Source organism: Oculina patagonica, chromosome 1, assembly GCF_052425735.1.
Source record: "Oculina patagonica isolate OP01 chromosome 1, crgOcupat, whole genome shotgun sequence".
Lineage (NCBI taxonomy): Eukaryota > Metazoa > Cnidaria > Anthozoa > Scleractinia > Oculinidae > Oculina > Oculina patagonica.
In genome coordinates this window covers 9,633,908-9,653,683 of record NC_135758.1, presented here as the reverse complement: position 1 = coordinate 9,653,683, position 19,776 = coordinate 9,633,908, and the positions used below count along the sequence as shown (strand labels likewise).

The following is a 19,776-nucleotide window of genomic DNA, read 5'->3' as shown; positions in this document are numbered from 1 at the left end:
CAATACAGGCGCATTTTAGCGAGCGAGCGCCTTTTCGGGCGAGCGCCATCTTGGATTCCAACTCAGGAGAGATCGAGAGGCTTGGGGAGAGAGGCTGTTGGTAAAACAAGTGACAGTAGCCGGCGTACAGGCGCCGTAGTTTCAAGCGCGCGTATAGGAAAAACGCGAAAGGCGCGAGAGGGGCACGCGATTTTTCCTCACGCGGCCTACCTCTTTGCTATGTCCGTGATGGATCCGTGACGGACAGATTCTTGGAGATTAAGGTGAAATCCGTGACCACTAGAAGTTCCGTGACGGTTAAAGCACGGTCTTATGGTCTTAGATTGCTTTAGATTGAACTAAGACAGATCTATGAGGAGTTTTTGCTAAATGGCCCAAGAACTAAGTCAACTCCGTGATGTTCGTGACGACTAGAAGTTCCGTCCCTAGTTTCGTGACGGTTTTAGCGTATAACAGATTCTTATAGATTGATCTAAGACAGATCTAAGAGGAGCTGCCTTCCGTGACGGCTGAAAACCGGTTAAAACCGGAAAGGGAGGAGAAATTAAGGCGCCCCAGGGAGTAGGAGCGAGGCGCGCCAAATCCCGCACGTAAATGTTACAAACTCATTAACGAGAGATCACGAAAGAGTGTTTTGGTTTTTACTTTTTCCTCTAACAGCCTATTCAATCATTGTACTATCGTTGTATTTGTAATCTCCAGACGTTATTAAATAGAATTATGTGTGAGTTGAAGCGGATAAAAGACGAATACTGAACACTTGTAATCGGTTTACGTGACTGGAGTAAATTTACATGCACACTGTATTGTTTCCGGCGTGAAGACATTGAATGACCCATTGTACCTTGGGCTCAATACGTAAACAAAGTTCTTTTGCTCGACTTTTCGGGACGTGACTGTCGCACGAGAAAATTAAAAGCCGAGATCTTGGATATTTTCATCGCTTCACGTTCCCATGAGGTTACGAGCAAAAGTCCAAACGCCGTCTCAAGACTCTCAAGCGAGAACAGAATGCATTGAAGCTCGGTGTGCCTTCTACAACTGTAGAGAACAAGTTACGTTCCGTTTAGCATGGGGCACTGTTGTTCTTGCGTTTGCAAAAACAAGAACACTTTCGGTCGGCGAGAGTTCGTGGACGACTGGGTTTATATAGATTACGATTCCGACTTCACCGAGTTTTCAGAAGACGATGAAGCAACCTTCTGCCGAGACGACGCACTCGATGAAATTTTGTCAGCCTTCGAAGACGCGCTCTGCTGGCCACAAAAGCAAAAACTTTTCCCTAACTCGACGGCCATCGATTCCATGAACGCGATGTTTTGTATGGCGACTTCAGAAATGTCGCGTTTAGCGTCGGAGGGAAAATGCAACGAGGCTGATGAAATTGCTGACGCTTTCTTCGAACTTGTCGACGTTTGGGGAGAGAGTGTGTTTAATAATTTGAACATGACGTTCTTCACTAGAGAAGAAATTGCCCTTGGACGGTTCGCTGTGAAAGTTGGACAATATCTGAAGCCAGAGCCGCTAGAGGAAAGCGAAGACGACATAGCAGTGAAGCTGTTTTTCTTCATTGTGTACGACACGGATCTTGAAAAGTACATTTGTACTTATCATTTGGAGTACCGTGACTATAGTGGCATGGCTTCTGGAATTTATATTCTGAAGCTAAAGTCTCGCAGAGGGAAAGTTCAAGTGGCATTATACGGCGATACCTGTCCAAGATACTGGAAAATTCGGCAGGACGTTTTGATAGATTTCTCCAAGAGAAAACGGTCATTCACTTCTTGTTGATCAAACGGCGAACTTGATCTGAACTCGCGCGTTCTCTTTTCTCACTCTCGTAACCATGCTCCTTGGCTATTGATGCTACATTCGTAGTCATAAGTAATTCCCTGGGGTAAGGAGCTTGAGACTTCGCTCACTGGGGTAGGAAAAGTACTAGGAAACCGATAGCTTCCAGATAAAAAAATTTCTAGGAGATCTTTCTCGTGAAAGAAGAAAAATTATTCATTGGAGCAAATTGTTTCTTAAAAGCGGCACTACCGCTTTTCGTTAATCATGTTTGTTTTGATGTTTTATGCATGCTAAGGTTCGGGGGATTCAGGGAGGGGGAGGACAGGGGGCATGACAACCGGGTGTTTCCCAGGGAGATGGCCTGCTAAAATTTTGTACTGACCACGCTGCGAATTTGTACAGATGAGATTAATTAATGTGAATAGTATAAAAAATTGTAAATTAAATAATTTTGTTAGTGGAGGAAAAATCTTTGTTGTAGTGAAGGTAATGTAATTAGCTTCCAAGCTTAAATTATTAAAAAAAAAGTTTATTTGTAGTCTTATTTACATCGCGCAGTCAGTCACAGTTAATTTCTCTATATCTGCTAGATTTACAAACGATTTACACGCAGAAGAGCTTCTTATTCAAGAAAAAAATCCGATATTGACTGTGATTTTTCACCAATACAACACGGGATTTCCGTGACCGAAAACCGTACAAAATTAAAGAATTTCATCATAACCCCTTATCAGGGTCAGTTTGAAATGTCTGAGTAGTCTCCTCTCCCTCGAACCAAACTACGTCAAGCTACGTCATGGATTACGCAGTTTGAAAATATATCCGTCACTCCTACTAGTAACCACACCTAGTTTGTATTTGGTTTATACGTCTTAAGTGTTTTTCTGCCTTAGAAAACTATTATCTTGAGAATTATTTTACATCAGAAAAAAGACCTTAAATTCTGTTGTAACAAAGCTTATTTTTCCGCCTGTTGTTTTCGCGCCACCGTGAACGGAACTCCATCTGTGTTTCTCGAGGAGGATTTCCACTTCAGGTTAGATTAAGAGTAATAATAATAATAATAAATATATTTTTATAGCGCCTATCCAGGCCTGCTCTAGGCGCTTTACAATACAAGAGTTACAAGAGTTCCATGCTAAAAAAAGAAAGTACAAAACAAACGAATTGGTTGATCAAATGAAGTCACCTTAGGCAATTGTAACTTTAAATGAAATCAATATTAAAAAATTAAGTAAACCAATCCACTTACATTTGTTTCAACCACAGTTATGCCGGGTATATTATAAAGTAGGGTTTTCCCTATAAATTACTGGCGATAAAGCGCGTTGTAGAATCGAAATTAATCGGGGGTTCATAAAATAAATAAACCCCCTTTCTAACTTGCTGGTATATTAGAGGATAATGCCCTTGGCTGAAAGATTGTCCTCAAAATTTCGCAGTTGCCCTCAAAGCTTCGCTTCTCGGCCAACTGCTCATTTTTCGACACTCTTTCAACCTCAAGCATTATCCTCCAATATACCAGCCGCCTGACGGGGTTTAGGTATTTACTAAGTATTGTCTTTATGGCTTCGAGGTAAAACAGCGAAACTCAAAGGATATATACAATAACGCCGAAACTTTGTCGGCGGATGTCATGTAATGTAATGTTTAATAGACACTCATTGCAGTATTAATAACTGAATTACAGAGTAAAAACAAGCTAAGGTATAAATATAAACTATAAATATAAAAATTACAATATTATATACAATAAAAGGTTCTATTATAAACAAGCTAGTTCGAGGTGTAATATCGAAAAGTGACGAAGGCCTGAGAACGCTTCGTTCTGCGAGGTTTGATGGTGTTTCGACTTGTGCCGGATCTTAAGTCGTAGTTATGTACAATCTCCTCACGTCGAGGCAAAAGAAAATGGAGAGGGCTATTTACATCTTGAAGTTTACAGACATACTGCCGGCAAAGATGTTGGCGCCGTTCTCTCAATGAAGTGAGGCCGAGCAGCCGTAATGCCTCGTTGTAGTCGAGGGAAGGACAAATAATAAACATGGCTCTCTCAATGTTATTATCTAAAAAGTCAGGAATGTTCTGCCAGACAGGGGCGGCATATTCTAAAATAGGACGCACTATTGTAACAAATACTTTGGCTAATGCTACCGGCGTGGCACCGCATTGCTTTAGTATCCTTAGAGAAAAGAGTCTTTTGTTCGCTTTTTTACTGAACAATATAGTCTATGTGGTAGTCCCATTTTAAGTCGCTGCTGATGTAAACTCCAAGGAGTTTGTATGTTGAGGTTCGTTCGATTACGTTATTTCCAAGTATAATAGGATTAATTACAAAATTATGGTTACTCATAAAATTGATTAACATTTCGTTGCATTTAGAAGGATTAAGTTTCATCTTGTGCTCGTTTGAAAATTCAAAAATATCGTTGGCAGCAAAGTTAAGCAAGCTTACACTATTTCTAGGGATGATTTCTAAGGCTGTTGTGTCATCGACAAACTTAATTTTAAGGTTCCAAGCACGTAGGAGACTGTTCGTCATAATAGAGAAAAGGATTACTCCTAACTTGGTGCCTTGGGGGATACCTCCCTTAGGGGTCTTCCAATCAGACACAGTGTTCCCGATTCTCACAGCCTGGGTTCGATTGCTTAAGAAGGCCTTAATCCAATTCACCAAAACGGGGTGCACGTCCAATTTCTCTAATTCCTTGATGAGAACTTCGTGATCGATCATGTCGAACCCTTTAGAGAAATCCGCCATAAATAGCCTTGCGCCGCTGTTCCCAGTGTCGACTGCTTCATACACCGCTTGAAGGAGGTAAACCAGCGCATCGGTAGTAGACCGGCCAGCGCACGCGTATTGCCGTGGGTCAATCTTATTAGTAACTTGGGAAATCAGACGGGCACGGGTGAAACCCTCCATCACTTTAGCTAACGCGCAGGTGAGAGCGATTGGGCGCAGGTCTTTCTCGATTTGTTGTGGAGGGGAAATCTTAGGAATCGGGTTTAATATGGTGGCTTTCAGGGAGTCAGGGAAGTAGCCCTCAACTGGGGAGGAGTTATAAATGTCACGTACTACTGCGGCTAATTCTGGAGCGAACTCCTTTAGCACTCTGTTAGGAATCAAATCCAGTCCAACAGCTTTACGGGTCTTGACTGCTTGGAGGGCTTTCAGTACTTCACTCTCTGATACCAAGAACTCGGGCGGAACCTCTTGGGGTGCGCAGGATGGAGGCTCTAAGGGGGTAAACAGATCAGTTAAACCAAGAAAAAAATCGTTGACCTTATTAGCGAGAGCGGGTGTATCTGGGCAATTGTCACCTAAGAACTGGTAGGACCAGTCTTGTTTAATGTCTTTCCCAGTAAGCCGTTTGATATGACTCCACCAGTTCGTACTATTTGATTGGTCGAGCTCCAGCTCGGCAACCTTGGTTTGGTAGAAACGTTTCTTAGCAGATCTTATTTCCGTCTGAACCTTGTTCCGCCATAACTTGTAGGTATCAGAACTCTTGCCGTGTTTGAGAAAGGCCTCCTGGCGTTTCCTGATCAAGATCTTTAATTTCTTAGTAGTCCAGGGCCTGTCAGAGCAGTTAACCTTAATCGTTCTCCACGGCAGGAATCGTTCAATGGCATCCTGTAAGTCACTTGAGAACAAATCAAACTTTTGCTTGCACGTAGGAGCAGCGATAACATGGGACCAGTCCTTATCCAACATCCATCTACCAAGCGGCCGCCACGCACTATCCCTCATATCTCTGACTCGCACTTTCCTATTGTCATCCAGATTGTCTAAAGCCCTGTTTTTATTAGGAAATAACATGAACACATGACCACCTAGCTGGCGCCGGAAGCTTGTGCTGAAGAGCCTGGCCCAGATTACCGTGTTCCCTCTCTAAAGAAATGAAAGTTTTCCGGAATCCTAGCGAGATTTGTTTACCCAGGCTTGTAAGAAAACGTTACTTAACTCTAGCCTACTCACTTAATTTTGCACACATGTATTTAAGAAATTCAGAGGCGGCGGAGCGTTTTGGAACACGGAGGGGGGGGGGGGGGGGTTGCTTTTCCGTTCTAGCAACTTTTTTGTTTTCTAAGCAGATTCTAGACCGAAGATTTCTTAAGATTCTCCGATTGTTATTCGAAGGCCATACGAACGCTTCCGATCATTTTTTGAAATTTTCCGAAGAAAAACGAAGTTTCCCGAAGACTTCCAAGGAAGTTTAGAAGATGTTTGAACTCACTCACGAGACGGCATATCTTGACAAACTAATTGACATTCCTATATTATGTCTATAAAAAAGATTTAATGAAAACCAAAAAAATGCATTTGTATAGTGTTTCAGTTCCAATTACAAGCGATGTAAACTCTTCATCTGTCCAGAATTGCAATTTTACTTGAAAGAAATTCTATTGCTATTTATCGACGGCCGCGTAAATAACTTTACGTTCAAAGGGAACAATGACTGAAACATTGGTTTATATAGTAAAAAATGTTGTGGTGAATCATCGTGGTAGAGTACAATAATTTTAAAGTATTTTTTGTTTGTCTCACGACGTAGTCACTTGTGATGTAGATCGCGTCCTTTCGACTGCACACTGCTAGTCTTCATTAGGCGATAAGGTCGACTGGTCAGGTGTAACCTTATAAAGCACGCTGCTGCGCTGTGATTGGTTGGTTTTCAACAGCTGTGGTTTATTGCAAACTGCGCAAAGTTTTTCTTTTCTCGCGAAGAGGAATAATAAAAGTCCTGACGCCATTAAAATTGTTATTCAGCTGCTTTTTGAACGAGAAAATGAAAACTAGACAAGTCCTTAGGCTGTTTTTTTTTTATAACCTTTTCCTGCTGGACCCAACTTTCTCCGGCATTTGGAGTAGTTCTCATTGAGCCACTTGTCTAGGATCAGTGCAGAATTAGTAAAGAAAAATGCTTTACAAGCAACGTTTAGGGAAATGAAGTTTCATAGCATCCAAACCGCTGACCGGTTAGCTCAGTTGCATGGCAGAGGAAGGAAGGTCTCGGGTTCGAGTCCCAGACCGGACCAACACTCAGGGTCTTAAAAAAACTGAGGAGAATATGCTGCCTTTGCAATAACATCTGCAAATGGTTAGATATTCTAGTCTTCTCGGATAAGGACGATAAACCGTAGGCCCCGTCTCCTGCATCTTTAGTGTTATGGTCAGCAGGGGAGGTAAAAGAACCCACATACTTATCGTAAAGAGTAGGGCATGGAGTTCCCAGAGTTGTGTTCTGGTCTTTGCCCGTTGTACTGTGCTTACTGTGAAATGCTGCGAGGTATTAGGTGTATAAGCTACTCTACAAATCCGAGGGTAAAGAAAAGTGATGACTGTATGTATGTAAACTCCCAATTAACGTGCCGCTTGTTAGCCCCGTGCGTTTATTTTTAAACCACTTTTTGGACTTCAAAGACACGGTATAGCACATAAAAACTTTCTAGAAAAGCAGTAACTTGAGTAAAAAAAAGTTTAAAAAATCATTTGATGTCATTCGCATCGTTAGTTATAGTTACATGAAAATTGTTTAAGTAAACGGAAACGCTATGAAAATCTAGACGTTTTCACCACCGTACGAAGCCAGCACTGCCGAAATGTCTAGATAACCATCAAAGTTTCATAGCGTTTTTTTTTTAACAATTTTCATAACAAAAGTTCGAAAGTGGCTTACTCGTCCCCAGTCGTCTTTTGAGTCCGTCATGAGTCTAGGACGCTGAACACGGAAGGAATTATGGGAAGGAAGAAGAGAAGCGAGAGAGTCTCTCGCCTTTCCTCCTTCCTATCATCCTTCGCGTCTTGCAAATTTCGCATAAGAGACGACTGGGGACGAGTCAGCGAAAGTGGCGTGAATCACGACTGGCGGTGGTAATGAACCGGAATTTCCCACATCACAATTACGTGGAAAAATTCCTGCTTAGCTAGCTAATATCCATTTTCAATTGTTGTATTGGATCAACTCTAAAAAGAAATTCATTCCACACTTGATCTCCCACCAATTGGGTCTGGGTTCAAATAGACCTTTTTCGCTTGGGCGGTTTGTTTTCCCATTACAGACCACGTAATGTTCCCTAGAGAATTTTCCTTTTATCCACATAAAATTTATTCATTCATATACACGTATTTGAGCATTTGAAAGCAAGAGTTCTCAAGAGTATCACCTCTCTCCTCCGCAGAGGCTTCTTTAGTGGGGGAAGGCGAAAAACACGGGGGGAGGAAGACGAAAACACACACAAAAAAAGTGGTAGCGTGGGGGACGACGGGAAGGGCGTTCGTTTCGATTCAACGCCCAAGCGAAAAAGGTCTTTTCCCGGACCCGGCGTCATATGTGGGTTGAGTTTGTTGTTGGTTCTTGTCCTTGCTCCGAGGGTTTTTCTCTGGGTTCTCCTGTTTTCCTACTTCCACAAAACCAACACTTACAAATTCCAACTCGATCAAAAATACACGCCTCGCAAGCTTCTAGATTTAAAAACAACCTTGTACAAATAACGGTATTTTTTTTGACGTTGTTTTTAACAAGGTAAAAAGGGACAATTCAAGTAGAAAATAATAGACTCGTATTTCAAACTGAAACAGGTTTATTTCTAACTCAAACTATTTTTGCCAATATATCTAATAATATTTACACTCTTTTCTATATGTACAACTAAGTTTCGTAATTACAAAATTTTTATCCTTCTCAACATAGAAGCTTTAGACATTATAAGATACGAAAACTTACTCTGACTTTTATAAACACAACGTTTCAGCTAAGAACTTCTCCACTGTATTTTATTGAAAAATGTCAGTACTGAAAAAAAAAATCCCTAGTCTTTTTACTTTCTTAACTGCTGTGCCATAAATATATAAATCTGAAAATCACTGGGTAAAATCTAACTTCTTGGCTTCCTTGTTTCCAAAAAGTTGTGTCCAATTGCAAAGAAACACTTTCCAAACAAGTGCGCTTTGATTTGTTCTCGATGACAATAAAAAATGGTTTCCATTGGTTTTGTTTTCCCACTTGCTGATTGGTTCACGGCAGTCGTGCACCACGTTTGAACTATGGGACAATCAGAAATAAGCAAAAAACAAAATCAGAAATTACGAGGCTCACGCTGATTTCCCCGCGTTTTTGCACCCGGTGAAATGCTTTCACATGTACTTACAAGTAAAGCGTTTTAAACTGCTTAATTAAGCAATTTACTTTCTTGAACTACTTTGAACTGTAGTTTCATAAAATTTATCTGAAAAAGCCTTGTAGGCTTGGCATATTCATTCATATTTCTTATTAAATACTGAGAGAAAGTAACAAAACTAAAATCTCTTTTTCAAAAATTGCTTTCTGTTCACTTCGGTCGTTAAGGTTTCACGACCAATCTGAGCCAAATCGCACAAATTTAACTAACCATCGTCATTGGCTAGTTTTTACATTTTAACGTATTCTTTAAAGCCTTTTTGGCTGATGGTCTAATATATAAACTATTTTTTTAAGTACTATTTACATTACGTAGTTTCTATATACATTACTAGACCTTCGTAAAAAAAGGGTAAAAATTTGCAGGAAAAATCAATTTAAAACGGCAAGTTAAGTTTAAAGCATATTTAAAAAAATGCGTAAAATGATTCAAATAAGAGGTACAATGCTGTTAAAAACTAAAATAAAATGATTTAAAAAGTAAAATTTAAAACGTTGTTAAAACAGCACAAAAATAAAAACGACGTAAAAGATGATAAATGCGAATAAAAAGGACTCTATATTATGATGGATAAATGGCCACGGGGATCTTGTTTGGAGCTGTTATGGACGTAAATCTGAGGATCAAACAGTGAAAATTAGTCATTAAATTAAAATAGTCAGTACTGCGCTTATTCATGGCTAGTGCAGTCAACAAAAATATCCCCAATGTACCCAAGCCTGCGAGAATGCGTAGTACCGGGTATCAATACATGTACTTTCTTCTCTTGATAAAAACATACAACAAGAACCGGTCTTTAATGGTGGCCACTGCCCGCGAAGTTTCTGTAAATACGTAAAAGCTGTACGCGTTCAAAGTACTGTGAGCTTTAAAGGACCCTAGTCAGCCACGCCTTTGTTTTTATTTCCATACGAGAATTTTGGTATTTTATTTTTCGCGGAGCGTGTCTAAGGAAAGAGATAAATGAGTGTGAAACTGCCAAAAAGTTATTAAAAAGATAAGATTTCGCTCAGCCATACGGTTTTAATAATTTCGTGGCTCGAAAAACAGCTGACTGGCCTTTAGTCAAAAAATTTCACTCCAAAAAACAAAAGAATGATCGAATAACAAGTTAAAAATAAGCACCGATAATTTTAAAAAGCATTTGTGGCAGTTTAAGATCTCAGTAAAGCAAACACACAAGGATGGACGAGGATTTCTTTTTACCATGCTAACAATGTCTGATTCTATGCAAATGATTCAACAGCAAAACTGCGTAACTCACCTAAGAGGAATGCTTTATTTTGAGATCTCCTGGCTTGAGTTGTCTCTCGCCCTCGCTCAATAGGATCTTAAGGGCTCTTTTTAAAAGGAATACGCCCATTTCTCGTCGTTTTTTAGTTGGCCATGATTGCGCTCTTCCGTAGTAGTCTCCCCGCTTTTTATTCGTGAGGCGAGAAAGTCCTATTGGAACAAAAGATCAAAGAATTCGAAAGGGACACAGCAAGCATCTTAGGCCCTGTCTACGTGTAACAGTTTTCGTTTTAAAAAGTAACTTTCGCTTTGCGGATTGGCTTTCTGTCAAGTGTCCGGTGGAAAATGCTTCCTAGAGCTTCAGGCGCGTATGCTTAGAACTTGCGTAACGCGTCTATTACGCACGCTTTCACGCGTCTAGCGAGTCTACCGCGTCTGTACAGCATGAAACCGTCTATCGCGCACGCTCCACATGTGTATTAACCGAACGCGCATATCACGCACGTTTCAAGAGCGTATTTACCCTAGACGTATTTAGCCTCTAGATACTGCGTCAAACTGTATGCGGCGTATAATATGCCTAAAGGTGGATTTCCACTGACGCGTAATTTTTTACGTGCGTAAAAAATTAAAGACAATGTATGAACGACTTGCGTTCACGTTTACGCAAGTCGTTCATACATTGTTTCTAATTTTTTTTACACACGTAAAAAATTACGCGTCAGTGGAAATCTAGCATTAAGGTGGATTTTTACTGACGCGTAATTTTTTACGTGCGATTATCTGCGTGAAAAAGTTAAGAGACAATGTATGAACGACTTGCGTAAACGTGTACGCAAGTCGTTCATAAGGTGGATTTCCATAGCCTGCGAATACAGTAGTAGCGGGAGCGAATGAGAGGCGGCTGTATTCTCAGGCTAGGATTTCCACTGACGCGTAATTTTTTACGTGCGTTAACGTGCGTAAAATTTTTTAAAGAGAATGCATGAACGACTTGCGTACACGTTTACGCAAGTGCAAGTCGTTTATACATTGTCTCTTAATTTTTTCACGCACGTAAAAAATTACGCGACAGTGGAAATCCACCAAAAAAATTGTCTCTAAATTTTTTTATGCACTAAAAAAATTACGCATCATGGGAAATCCAAGAAAACGCGTCTATCACGCACGCTCCACGCGTATATTCATCTAACGCGCATATTTCGTACATTTCACGCGTGTATTAACCTTACGCGTCTATTACGCACGCTTCATGGTATATTCTGTGTGGAGTGCATTGCGTGGAACATACCTGTCCGCGTCTATCACACACACTCTTCACGTGTATTTACCTAACGCGTCAATTACGCGCGCTTCAAGCGTGCATTATCCTAACACGTCTATCACGCACGCTTCACGCGTGTACACTGCGTAGAACTTACCCAAGGCGTCTATCATACACGCCTCGCGTCTGTACGCCTCAACGGGTATTACACTCTGAAAGATGTGTAAAGAGACTACTCCCAGGCCCGCTGCCCAAATGTCCTTTATCTGCTGAAGTTTAGCGCTTTGCTGTCAGAAGAAAACGAAAGATAAGATAAAGTTAAAAAATATGTTACTTGGTATAGACTGACGTCTGATGAAAATAGAACACAGGCTACAAAAAACGAGTTCTTAAAATAAGTTGCAGTTAACTTAATATCATCCAGCATGTACTATTTTTTAGCATTCCATCGTTGCAATAAAAGCGTTGTTAAAACCCGTTTCGTGTAGAGGGTCCTGAAGGCAGGTGAGGGGGGATTAAATCTCATTTTCCAGCCTATTGTTTTCCCAAATTTTCAAATTCCTAGTACAACTTCTGTCTGTGATTCCCATTACCAGTGACCAAATCGCAGTTGCAGTGACCCGAATCCCACTTTCCCAACAAAAAAAAATCGCCCAAATTTCCAGTTCTCATTTTACCCCTTCAGGTCCCTTTGTGTGAAATCGCCTTTAGAGACTTCTAATGGAACAAAACTGGGGACGACTTTGACATCTCCACATGGGGTTAAAAGCGGTTTTTATGGCCTGTCGAAAGAAATCATTGAAGGCAAAAGTAAAGTGTTGAAGGCCGTAAATTGAGAACTTTTCTCGGTTCTTTTAACCAAATGCTTGAAAGAGACTACTTTGTTCACCTCTGTGATTGGCTGAAACTTCACGCACACGTGCACACACCTGGTCTAAGCAATAAAAACAAATCCTTTCGCTTTCTCAGCCAATCAGGAACAAAACTTCTCAAACTCATTAATAATTCATCAAGTTAAAACAATGAAAATCATAACCATGAAGGAGGTTTGGATACCCAATCTTAATTTGCATAGATTTTTACGATTTTTTTTCTCCGTTTACTCCTTAGTTTTTGTTTCGATTGAGGATATATCAAAACTAGACAGGTTTCATCAGCTACAAAACTGAATTTCGTCAAAAATACTCCGCTGTGCGTCGTATTTTCAACTCTTTTCTCGGTGTTTGGATATCCCGATGAAACACTGCCTCTCGTGTTTGATATATTAATTAACTGGGTTCCTGAATTTTCCCGCGCTTTTCACAGATTGCAAGGTTTAACCGCGAGCCTGTGATTGGCTCACTGCGGTATTTAGGCATGTTGTGACTGGCCACATGTCGTTACTATGGTTTCAGTTTCACGACAGTCAGAGCGACCCTCGACTTATTTTGAAGGTAAAACAACATACCCAGCCCTTAATTTTTAGGGACTTGGGAAAACAATATTCCCCACCTCCCTTGAGGTTAAAAAATTAAAGGTGCTTTCCACTAACCTTTGCGGAGTTTAAAGCCTCGTTGAGATGGGCGTAAGGTCTAGAACGTTTGCCCTTTCCAACATAAAATACGGCCATAATGAAAACTTTAAACACTTCTTCGTGGCTCATCTTTTTGGCTCTAGAGGGCAGATTTTGTGTCACGCGGGGATCAATAAGCAAATAATTAAATGATGACTTTTCAGTTCTAAGTAAAGAAATAGAAAAAAAAAAAGAAAAATAAACAGACGTACAATAAATATTGAACAAACGAACGAACAAACGAACAGTAATACCGTATTTATTAGTTGATTAAGCGCCCTGGGGGCTTATTACATTAATGGACCTTTAGGCCCTGTCCACACTGGCTTGATGGAGAGCCCGGTCTTCCACAAACCCAGGTTGAGGGCGGTTGGCCCAGGTAAGATGTGTCCCCGTCAGTGTGACGGGGCCTGACGGGCACTTTCGAGGTGGGCGCTTATTCGAGGCTGGGCGCCAGGGTGGGAGAAGGCGCTTATTAAATTTTCACCATTTTTAGCAAGAAGTAAGTTTTTTTTAGTAACAAAACAATGAATAATAACAAAATGTGAAGATGTACCAAAGCAAAACTTTTAAAACTGTTCATTAAAAAGGTTTTGTAAGATACTAAGAAAACTTGATCTTTGCAAAAGCCTCTTTGTAGTACTAAGTCAATTTCAATTGCAATTACAATAATTATCAATACTCCTCATCTTTTGAACTTCAGGTTTTTTTATGAGGAAGGTTGGGGGGTAGGCACTTATTAACTTTTCCTACCAAAACGTTCCAAGATAAATTCTACCAAATTGCCTGCCCCTTGACTCACAAATGATATACATTCTTACCCCTCCCTCCAATTCTTTTTCAGGTCGAATTCAACACACATCGACTCCTCCGCTTGGAAGAAATCGGGTGTGGCTGCCCTGCCCTCGAGGTGCATTCTTAATTCCGGTAAGTATTCTGCATACTGTGAGTCCTGAAAGAGATAATAGAAGGTCGATGAAGTTCAACATGTCTCAAACCTGTAAATACAGTGGCCGCAGGTGAGACACTTTACTCTTGCAACACTTTTCCCAACCATAAATAAAAAAAGTAATTTATCTAACTGGGAAATGACATCCTTACCAAAAATGTGTTGCAGGAAGGGGGAGGGTTGCTGCAATGGACTAAATTGCAGTTACTGTTAGTACAAATGTAATACTCCTACACTAGGTACATGTAGAGCTCTGCTTTTATTACACAGTCAAAGCTCTTGTAAGCAGATACCCTCGGGGGACAAAAAAAAGTGTCCATAACTGGAGCTGGCTGCTTACGAGAATGGTTCTCGTAAGTGGCCACTTAGAGGTTTTGGGGGTAAATGGCCACTTATGGGAGCTTGCCAAGCTAACAATAACCGGACGGACGTGGATGACAACAAAACAAACACTGAAATATGGTACTGTAAAATCATTGTGATGAATGGTGGTGTGAAGTTGATTGATAAAAACAAGATACAGAGGTTGCCGATAGGATTTTTGGGGTGACCGCTTACGCGAGCTTAAAAACAAAAGAGAAAGTCTAAGTCGTAATCTCTGAGAGTGTCCGCGACCGCTTACAGGAATGTCCCCTTACGAGAATGTAAAAATACAGAGTTTGTATGGGAGTTAAAACAGGGTTTCAAACAAGGCGGCCATAAGTTGAGCTGTCCGCTTAAAAGAGTGTCTGTTAAGAGAGCTTTGACTGTATGCTGTAATTGCTAGCTCTAACGAACCATCTGAAATTTGTCATCTTCGAGAACAAGACAGTGTAAACCTTGCATTATAAAGGTCAAGTGACAGAGGTCAGTGAATTGGACCCATAGCACACCATCATGCATACATTCCCTGCGCCCCCCCCCCACCCCCCCACCACCATGCATTCTGTATAATATAAGAATGTTATACCTTTGAACAAGTGGCGCCACTCTGTAGTCTGGCCAATCTCTTTAAATATACATTCCTAGTGCCGGCCATAATCGGACCGGGATTTTCACCATATCTTTGTAGTTGTTTTTTAAGGTCGCAATCTGAAAGTTTTCTAATGCTGTCTGATACAATGACTGAATTGTTTGCAGACTGGTCCAGGAGTGTGCTACATTCTTTCCAGTCATAGAAAATTGTTGTGTCGGCAAATTCAGGGTCTTCATTAATTGAATCTGAGAAAAAGGAATTGTACAGTTAGAAAGAAGGGAGGGAGTCTTACAAATGTGCGAGGCAGCGAGGTGTGCGAGGCATAATACAAGGCAAGGCAGTGAGACATGCAAGGTGAGACAGCGAGGCATGCAAGGCAGAAATCCCTACTCCAAATAAAAAGGCTAATCGCAAGCTACCTAAACTACATTTATTTTGTAACTGTAGGCTAACCAGAGTGCCATTTAGGCTAACCAAAGTGCTATTTAGGCTAACCGGAATGGATAGCATGCCTCACTGCCTCACACTTTGTGATTATCCCAGGGGAGGAATACGTCAAGCTTATTTCCTGAACAGCAACTGACTGAGTCAAGCCTAATGGGAGACAAAATCCAAGCAGCTGGTGGAGAGATTGATTGATGATGATAATGATGATGATGATGAATGTTGAAAATCAATGGCATCCAATGTTTATGACATTTTCTGATCATGAATTATTGGGCTACAGTGTATTTTTTTTCCTTTTCACAGGAATGTAGATTAAAAATGGGAGCTGGGTAAAATGCCCATCTGTTGCATGAATTTTTTTCATCTAATAGTATGAAGGCTGGGAAATGAGGGAAATTGTGAAGGTTTGGAAGCCCTTTCCCTGATTACTTAGTCCCAGGGGGGTACTCCGGCTTGTGAATGACGGGGATGATCGAAGGATTTTTTTGGGTTTGAAATTTTCGATTCCGGGATTTTTTTGGGTTGGAAAATTTGGCAAGTATTTTTTTGGGTGACTTGATTCAAATAGGGGATTTTTTTGGGTATTAAAAACGAACTAAAGTGCCTCAAGTGGCGTATTTATGGTATGATGAATAATCAAACTCGAGCGTTATTGCCCCTCCTGGCAATTTAGGGGTAATTTGACAAGGGATTTTTTTGGGGGTTATTTTTGGTCCAGGGATTTTTTTGGGTAATGTCGGAAGACTTAGGGATTTTTTTGGGTCTTGAGTTTTGCCTTCATTCGATCATCCCCGTCATTTACAAGCCGGAGTACCCCCCTGGGTACTTAGTATCCTCCCATTGGGAAGAAATTTCCTCCAGTTTCAAATCTTAGCTTCATCCCTGCTTTCACCTTTTGCTAGCAGCAGCTTCCCGCCCTTTTAAACATAAATAATTTTGGCAAGTAATTTAAGTGGCATACAGTAATTGGGCTGGCAGACTATCTAACAGCATGCAAATTTCTGATTTGACTTTTAAACTTTTCCAGAACTGTTCGAATACAAGTGTTATTTAAAATTGTTTGTTTGTTCCTTCAAAGAAAAATATTCATTCCTCCACTTCCATCATATTTACATGTAAGATACCCACCTTGTTCATGGTAGCAAGGTTGTTCAGACATTCCTTGACTGTACGACTCATGTAAGGTTTCATTTTCCTCAAAGCTAAATAAAAGATTATAGTTAAGACAACTGATGTTTCCTCTGGTAAAAAAAATCTTGACTCAAATTTCAAATATTTAACTAGTCTATACATGTAGCTAGTAAATAAATCACCCTTTCAACCCCACTAAATAATAACTTTTAATTAATTTGTGACAACCAAAATTTTGAACACATTATTAGTAGTCGGAAAGTTTCTAGTACCAAGAACAACGTTAAAAAAAAATGAAATAACCGACAAGCTCCAGGGTTTGATGTGTTATGTATGGGCAGAAACACACTGTACAATTTCTATCCAATTTTGGGTTTTGGCAAAGATCAATGAGTTTATTGGTGAAAATCATAGAAAGTGCACTGAAGATGCTTCCAATTTTCAAAAATTAATTAATAATTATTATTTGTTTTTGGGGAAGGCCCCAGACCCTGTATATATCTATAATAATATTGGTGGATTGCTAATTTTTAAATCCTGGCTGGAAGCTTGCCTGTAATGATAGGAAGTCTGTGCTGTTACTAGAACAGTATACCCTTCACTAACTAATAAAATTTAATAATATAAATAAATAAATAAATAAATAAATAAATAAATAAATAATAAATTGTTATATACATGTACATTTATTATAGAAAGGAAGTCACAGCACAGGGCTGCAAATAATTTGTTCACTTCAAAGGACATATCATGATACGTCCCACTCCTAATGTCCAATTCGTTGAACATTAGCAAATTTTGGTCAGCCAATGTCCAAAGACTGACTGTTATTTGCAGCTCTGCATCAACCCGGTTGGTTTTTTATGCAGGTCCTCTATCTGGGTCAAATTGGAATGTTGGGAAATCATGTTGTTTTTTCAGGAGGGAGGAAGACCAGAGTACCCACGGCAGAGTAAAAAACAAGAACTACAGTGTGCAAACAACAAACTCGACCTATATAATTTATGATGCCACGTCAAGTCACATTAAATGGGACGTGAGGGCTCTGGCCAATGTGCCATCCCTGCACCACAATGACATCAAATGGCTGACGCAGCTACGTTAAATGATCTGGTGGGGACACTTTGCTGTCATTAGAAGCTGTCGATTGATTACCACCAGATGAGCTGACAAATGACCAAAAAGACAATGGCCAGTTAAGGCCACCTCTTACAGTGTAGCTTCTTGAAGTTGTGACCTCTTCAGTAACTTTGATTGTCCAGCCAGATTTTTGAACGTTCAAACCTTAATGACAGTCATCTCTGCGGAAAAACAATCTTTTTGGTGGATTCAGTAATTAGCTATTAACACATGTACAGCTGTAACACATACCTGTAACTTGATAAACTGAGGTGTTTAAAACCGTCTACAACAGTATCATCTAGTACAGATGTCTGAGAGGGATCTGCATGCCAAGGATGTAGCTTAGGGAATGTGACCACTGTCTGGTCAAGAACACTATGGCCTTCTACCGCTGTATAAAATGATTCCGAAAAATCAGATTCACTGTCTTTTATGATACTCAAACCAGTGGGCTCTTCGTTAATTGTTGCATGCAGAACTTGTTCATTTGCACGGCTATCCGCTGCACTCTCAACCTCAAGAAGCAGCCTAATACAGGATGCTTCTTGAGCAAAGTCCAGGGCATTACTTCCTTCTTCATCCATTTCCTTAACATCACCACCATTGTCTATTAAAATTTTTAGGTTATAAAACCTGCCCCACAGGGCAGCCACATGAAGCGGGGTTAGCCCCTCAGTCGACTTCACATTGGGATTGCACCACAACTTTTTCACGCAGAGTTCTAAAATGCTGGAGGCCTCTTTACTCTCCTGTCCAGATAGCAAGTGCAGGGCAGTGATTCCACCCTGCAGTTGGTCAGCCTTTGCCCCTTTTAGACACAGCTCTCTTGCAAGGCTAAAAAGTAATGGTGCACAAATACAATAAGTTCTTCTCGAGTAAATCAGGTTGTTACTGTAAAAGCACTGCCATGCTAAGATAATGGTATCAATGGAATGTTCAATCATTTCTGTACTAGTAATGGCTATCTTGGCATGTCAAGTTACTATAGTAACAGTATATTATGGACATTAAATTAATTTATTAGTACAGCTGCCTCGTCCCCGGGCACCAATCGGCCGGATGGTTAAGGTGGGAAAACAGGGAGCGGGGGGTTGATGGTTAGGCTGCGGCCCCCAGAACGCCAAGCGAACCGTGACAAAGGAGAAGGACGCCTGGGGACGAGGCAGTTAGTACAGAGTATGTTGGTTTAAAGTTCTCTTCCATTCATTCATTCACTAATTCATGCATTCATTCATAAGCTGTCACAGAACTTGTTTTTGAGTTTAAACACTTAAAGCTAAAATAAAGGTTTTTTTGACCACTTATACTGTTTAGTGTTACTATGGTAATCTGTCATGTCAAGAAGATTCCTACATATAACTTATTGCCAGTGACAGGGTATATATTTTCAGTAGCATCATCTGTTCATCATCCATTAAAAGCAAGAGTGCTGTAAATCATTAACCAGCAACCTTAACTATAAAATCACATTGTTTTATAATAATCTAGAAATAAAAGTACGAAATACCAACGATTTCACTACATTGTTTTTTTCTGATCGATCAAATGAGTAAGGTTAAATGATGTGGATCTTGTATCCATCTGTGACTAACTGCGGTCACTCGCACACGTTTTTTAATGCATTTCAACTAGTTATCCTCTCGTTTAAGCTAGAGATCTGGCTGTAATATGCAGTAATATTATGTCCACGCGATCTCTGTCTTATTTACTCGTAGAACTTCATATATCGATTCGCCGACAGACGATCGCAGCAAATTCAGCTTGAAAGACCGAGCCATAGCAACATGCATTTATATGCTTTATAAATTATAAACTAAGCAAACTTACCGGTAATTTTCAGCTTCGATCGCTGAGAAGAGTTCCTCATCCATATAAAACTTGTTTAAAACTTTAAAACGTGAATGAACGGGTTAAAATCGAGGTAAAAACAGGGTTAAAAATACAAAATGATTAAAGTTAAGATCGATGAAACAGTCAGGACTATGCAAAAGTTGTTGTTGAAATTCGCGCCTAAAGAACTCCCGGCATTCCTTGCAGGTGACTTTGTCACACAATGCCCTTTGGGACGGAAAACTTACTCGCAAAACTGCCTGTCTCAATACGTAGTTTTACATCTAGAAAACAATCTTTTCTCGTTAATCACAAAT

General features: G+C 40.2%; 2 protein-coding genes across 3 annotated transcripts; one reads left to right on the top strand and one right to left on the bottom strand.

The window, feature by feature from the left end:
• The first annotated feature begins 742 nt into the window (after window positions 1-742).
• LOC144656503 (uncharacterized) lies at window positions 743-2,338 on the top strand. Its single transcript, XM_078516728.1, has one exon. The coding sequence runs from the start codon at window positions 1,072-1,074 to the stop codon at window positions 1,789-1,791; it is 720 nt and encodes a 239-aa protein (XP_078372854.1). The 5' UTR covers window positions 743-1,071; the 3' UTR covers window positions 1,792-2,338.
• A 6,068-nt stretch (window positions 2,339-8,406) lies between these two features.
• LOC144655369 (uncharacterized) lies at window positions 8,407-19,768 on the bottom strand. Of its 2 annotated transcripts, none has more exons than XM_078515615.1 (9): window positions 19,457-19,768; window positions 17,879-18,463; window positions 16,505-16,578; window positions 14,924-15,174; window positions 13,847-13,977; window positions 13,005-13,191; window positions 11,631-11,760; window positions 10,241-10,419; window positions 8,407-9,592 (listed from the first exon to the last, which is right to left on the bottom strand). In XM_078515615.1, the coding sequence occupies exons 1-8, from the start codon at window positions 19,498-19,500 to the stop codon at window positions 10,241-10,243; spliced, it is 1,581 nt and encodes a 526-aa protein (XP_078371741.1). In that variant the 5' UTR covers window positions 19,501-19,768; the 3' UTR covers window positions 8,407-9,592. The 2 variants fall into 2 exon arrangements, with proteins under 2 accessions (XP_078371741.1, XP_078371748.1); XM_078515622.1 differs by having other exon boundaries at window positions 13,005-13,125.
• Window positions 19,769-19,776: the final 8 nt, after the last annotated feature.

Excerpts from the sequence above, each read along its gene's own strand:
- LOC144656503 (XM_078516728.1), top strand. The coding sequence starts at position 1,072 with ATGGGGCACTGTTGTTCTTGCGTTTGCAAAAACAAGAACACTTTCGGT.
- LOC144655369 (XM_078515615.1), bottom strand. The coding sequence starts at position 19,500 with ATGGATGAGGAACTCTTCTCAGCGATCGAAGCTGAAAATTACCG. Across the intron at positions 15,175-16,504 it reads ACCTTGCTACCATGAACAAG|ATTCAATTAATGAAGACCCT; the intron begins GTGGGTATCTTA and ends CCTTTTTCTCAG. Across the intron at positions 13,978-14,923 it reads GTGGCGCCACTTGTTCAAAG|GACTCACAGTATGCAGAATA; the intron begins GTATAACATTCT and ends TATCTCTTTCAG.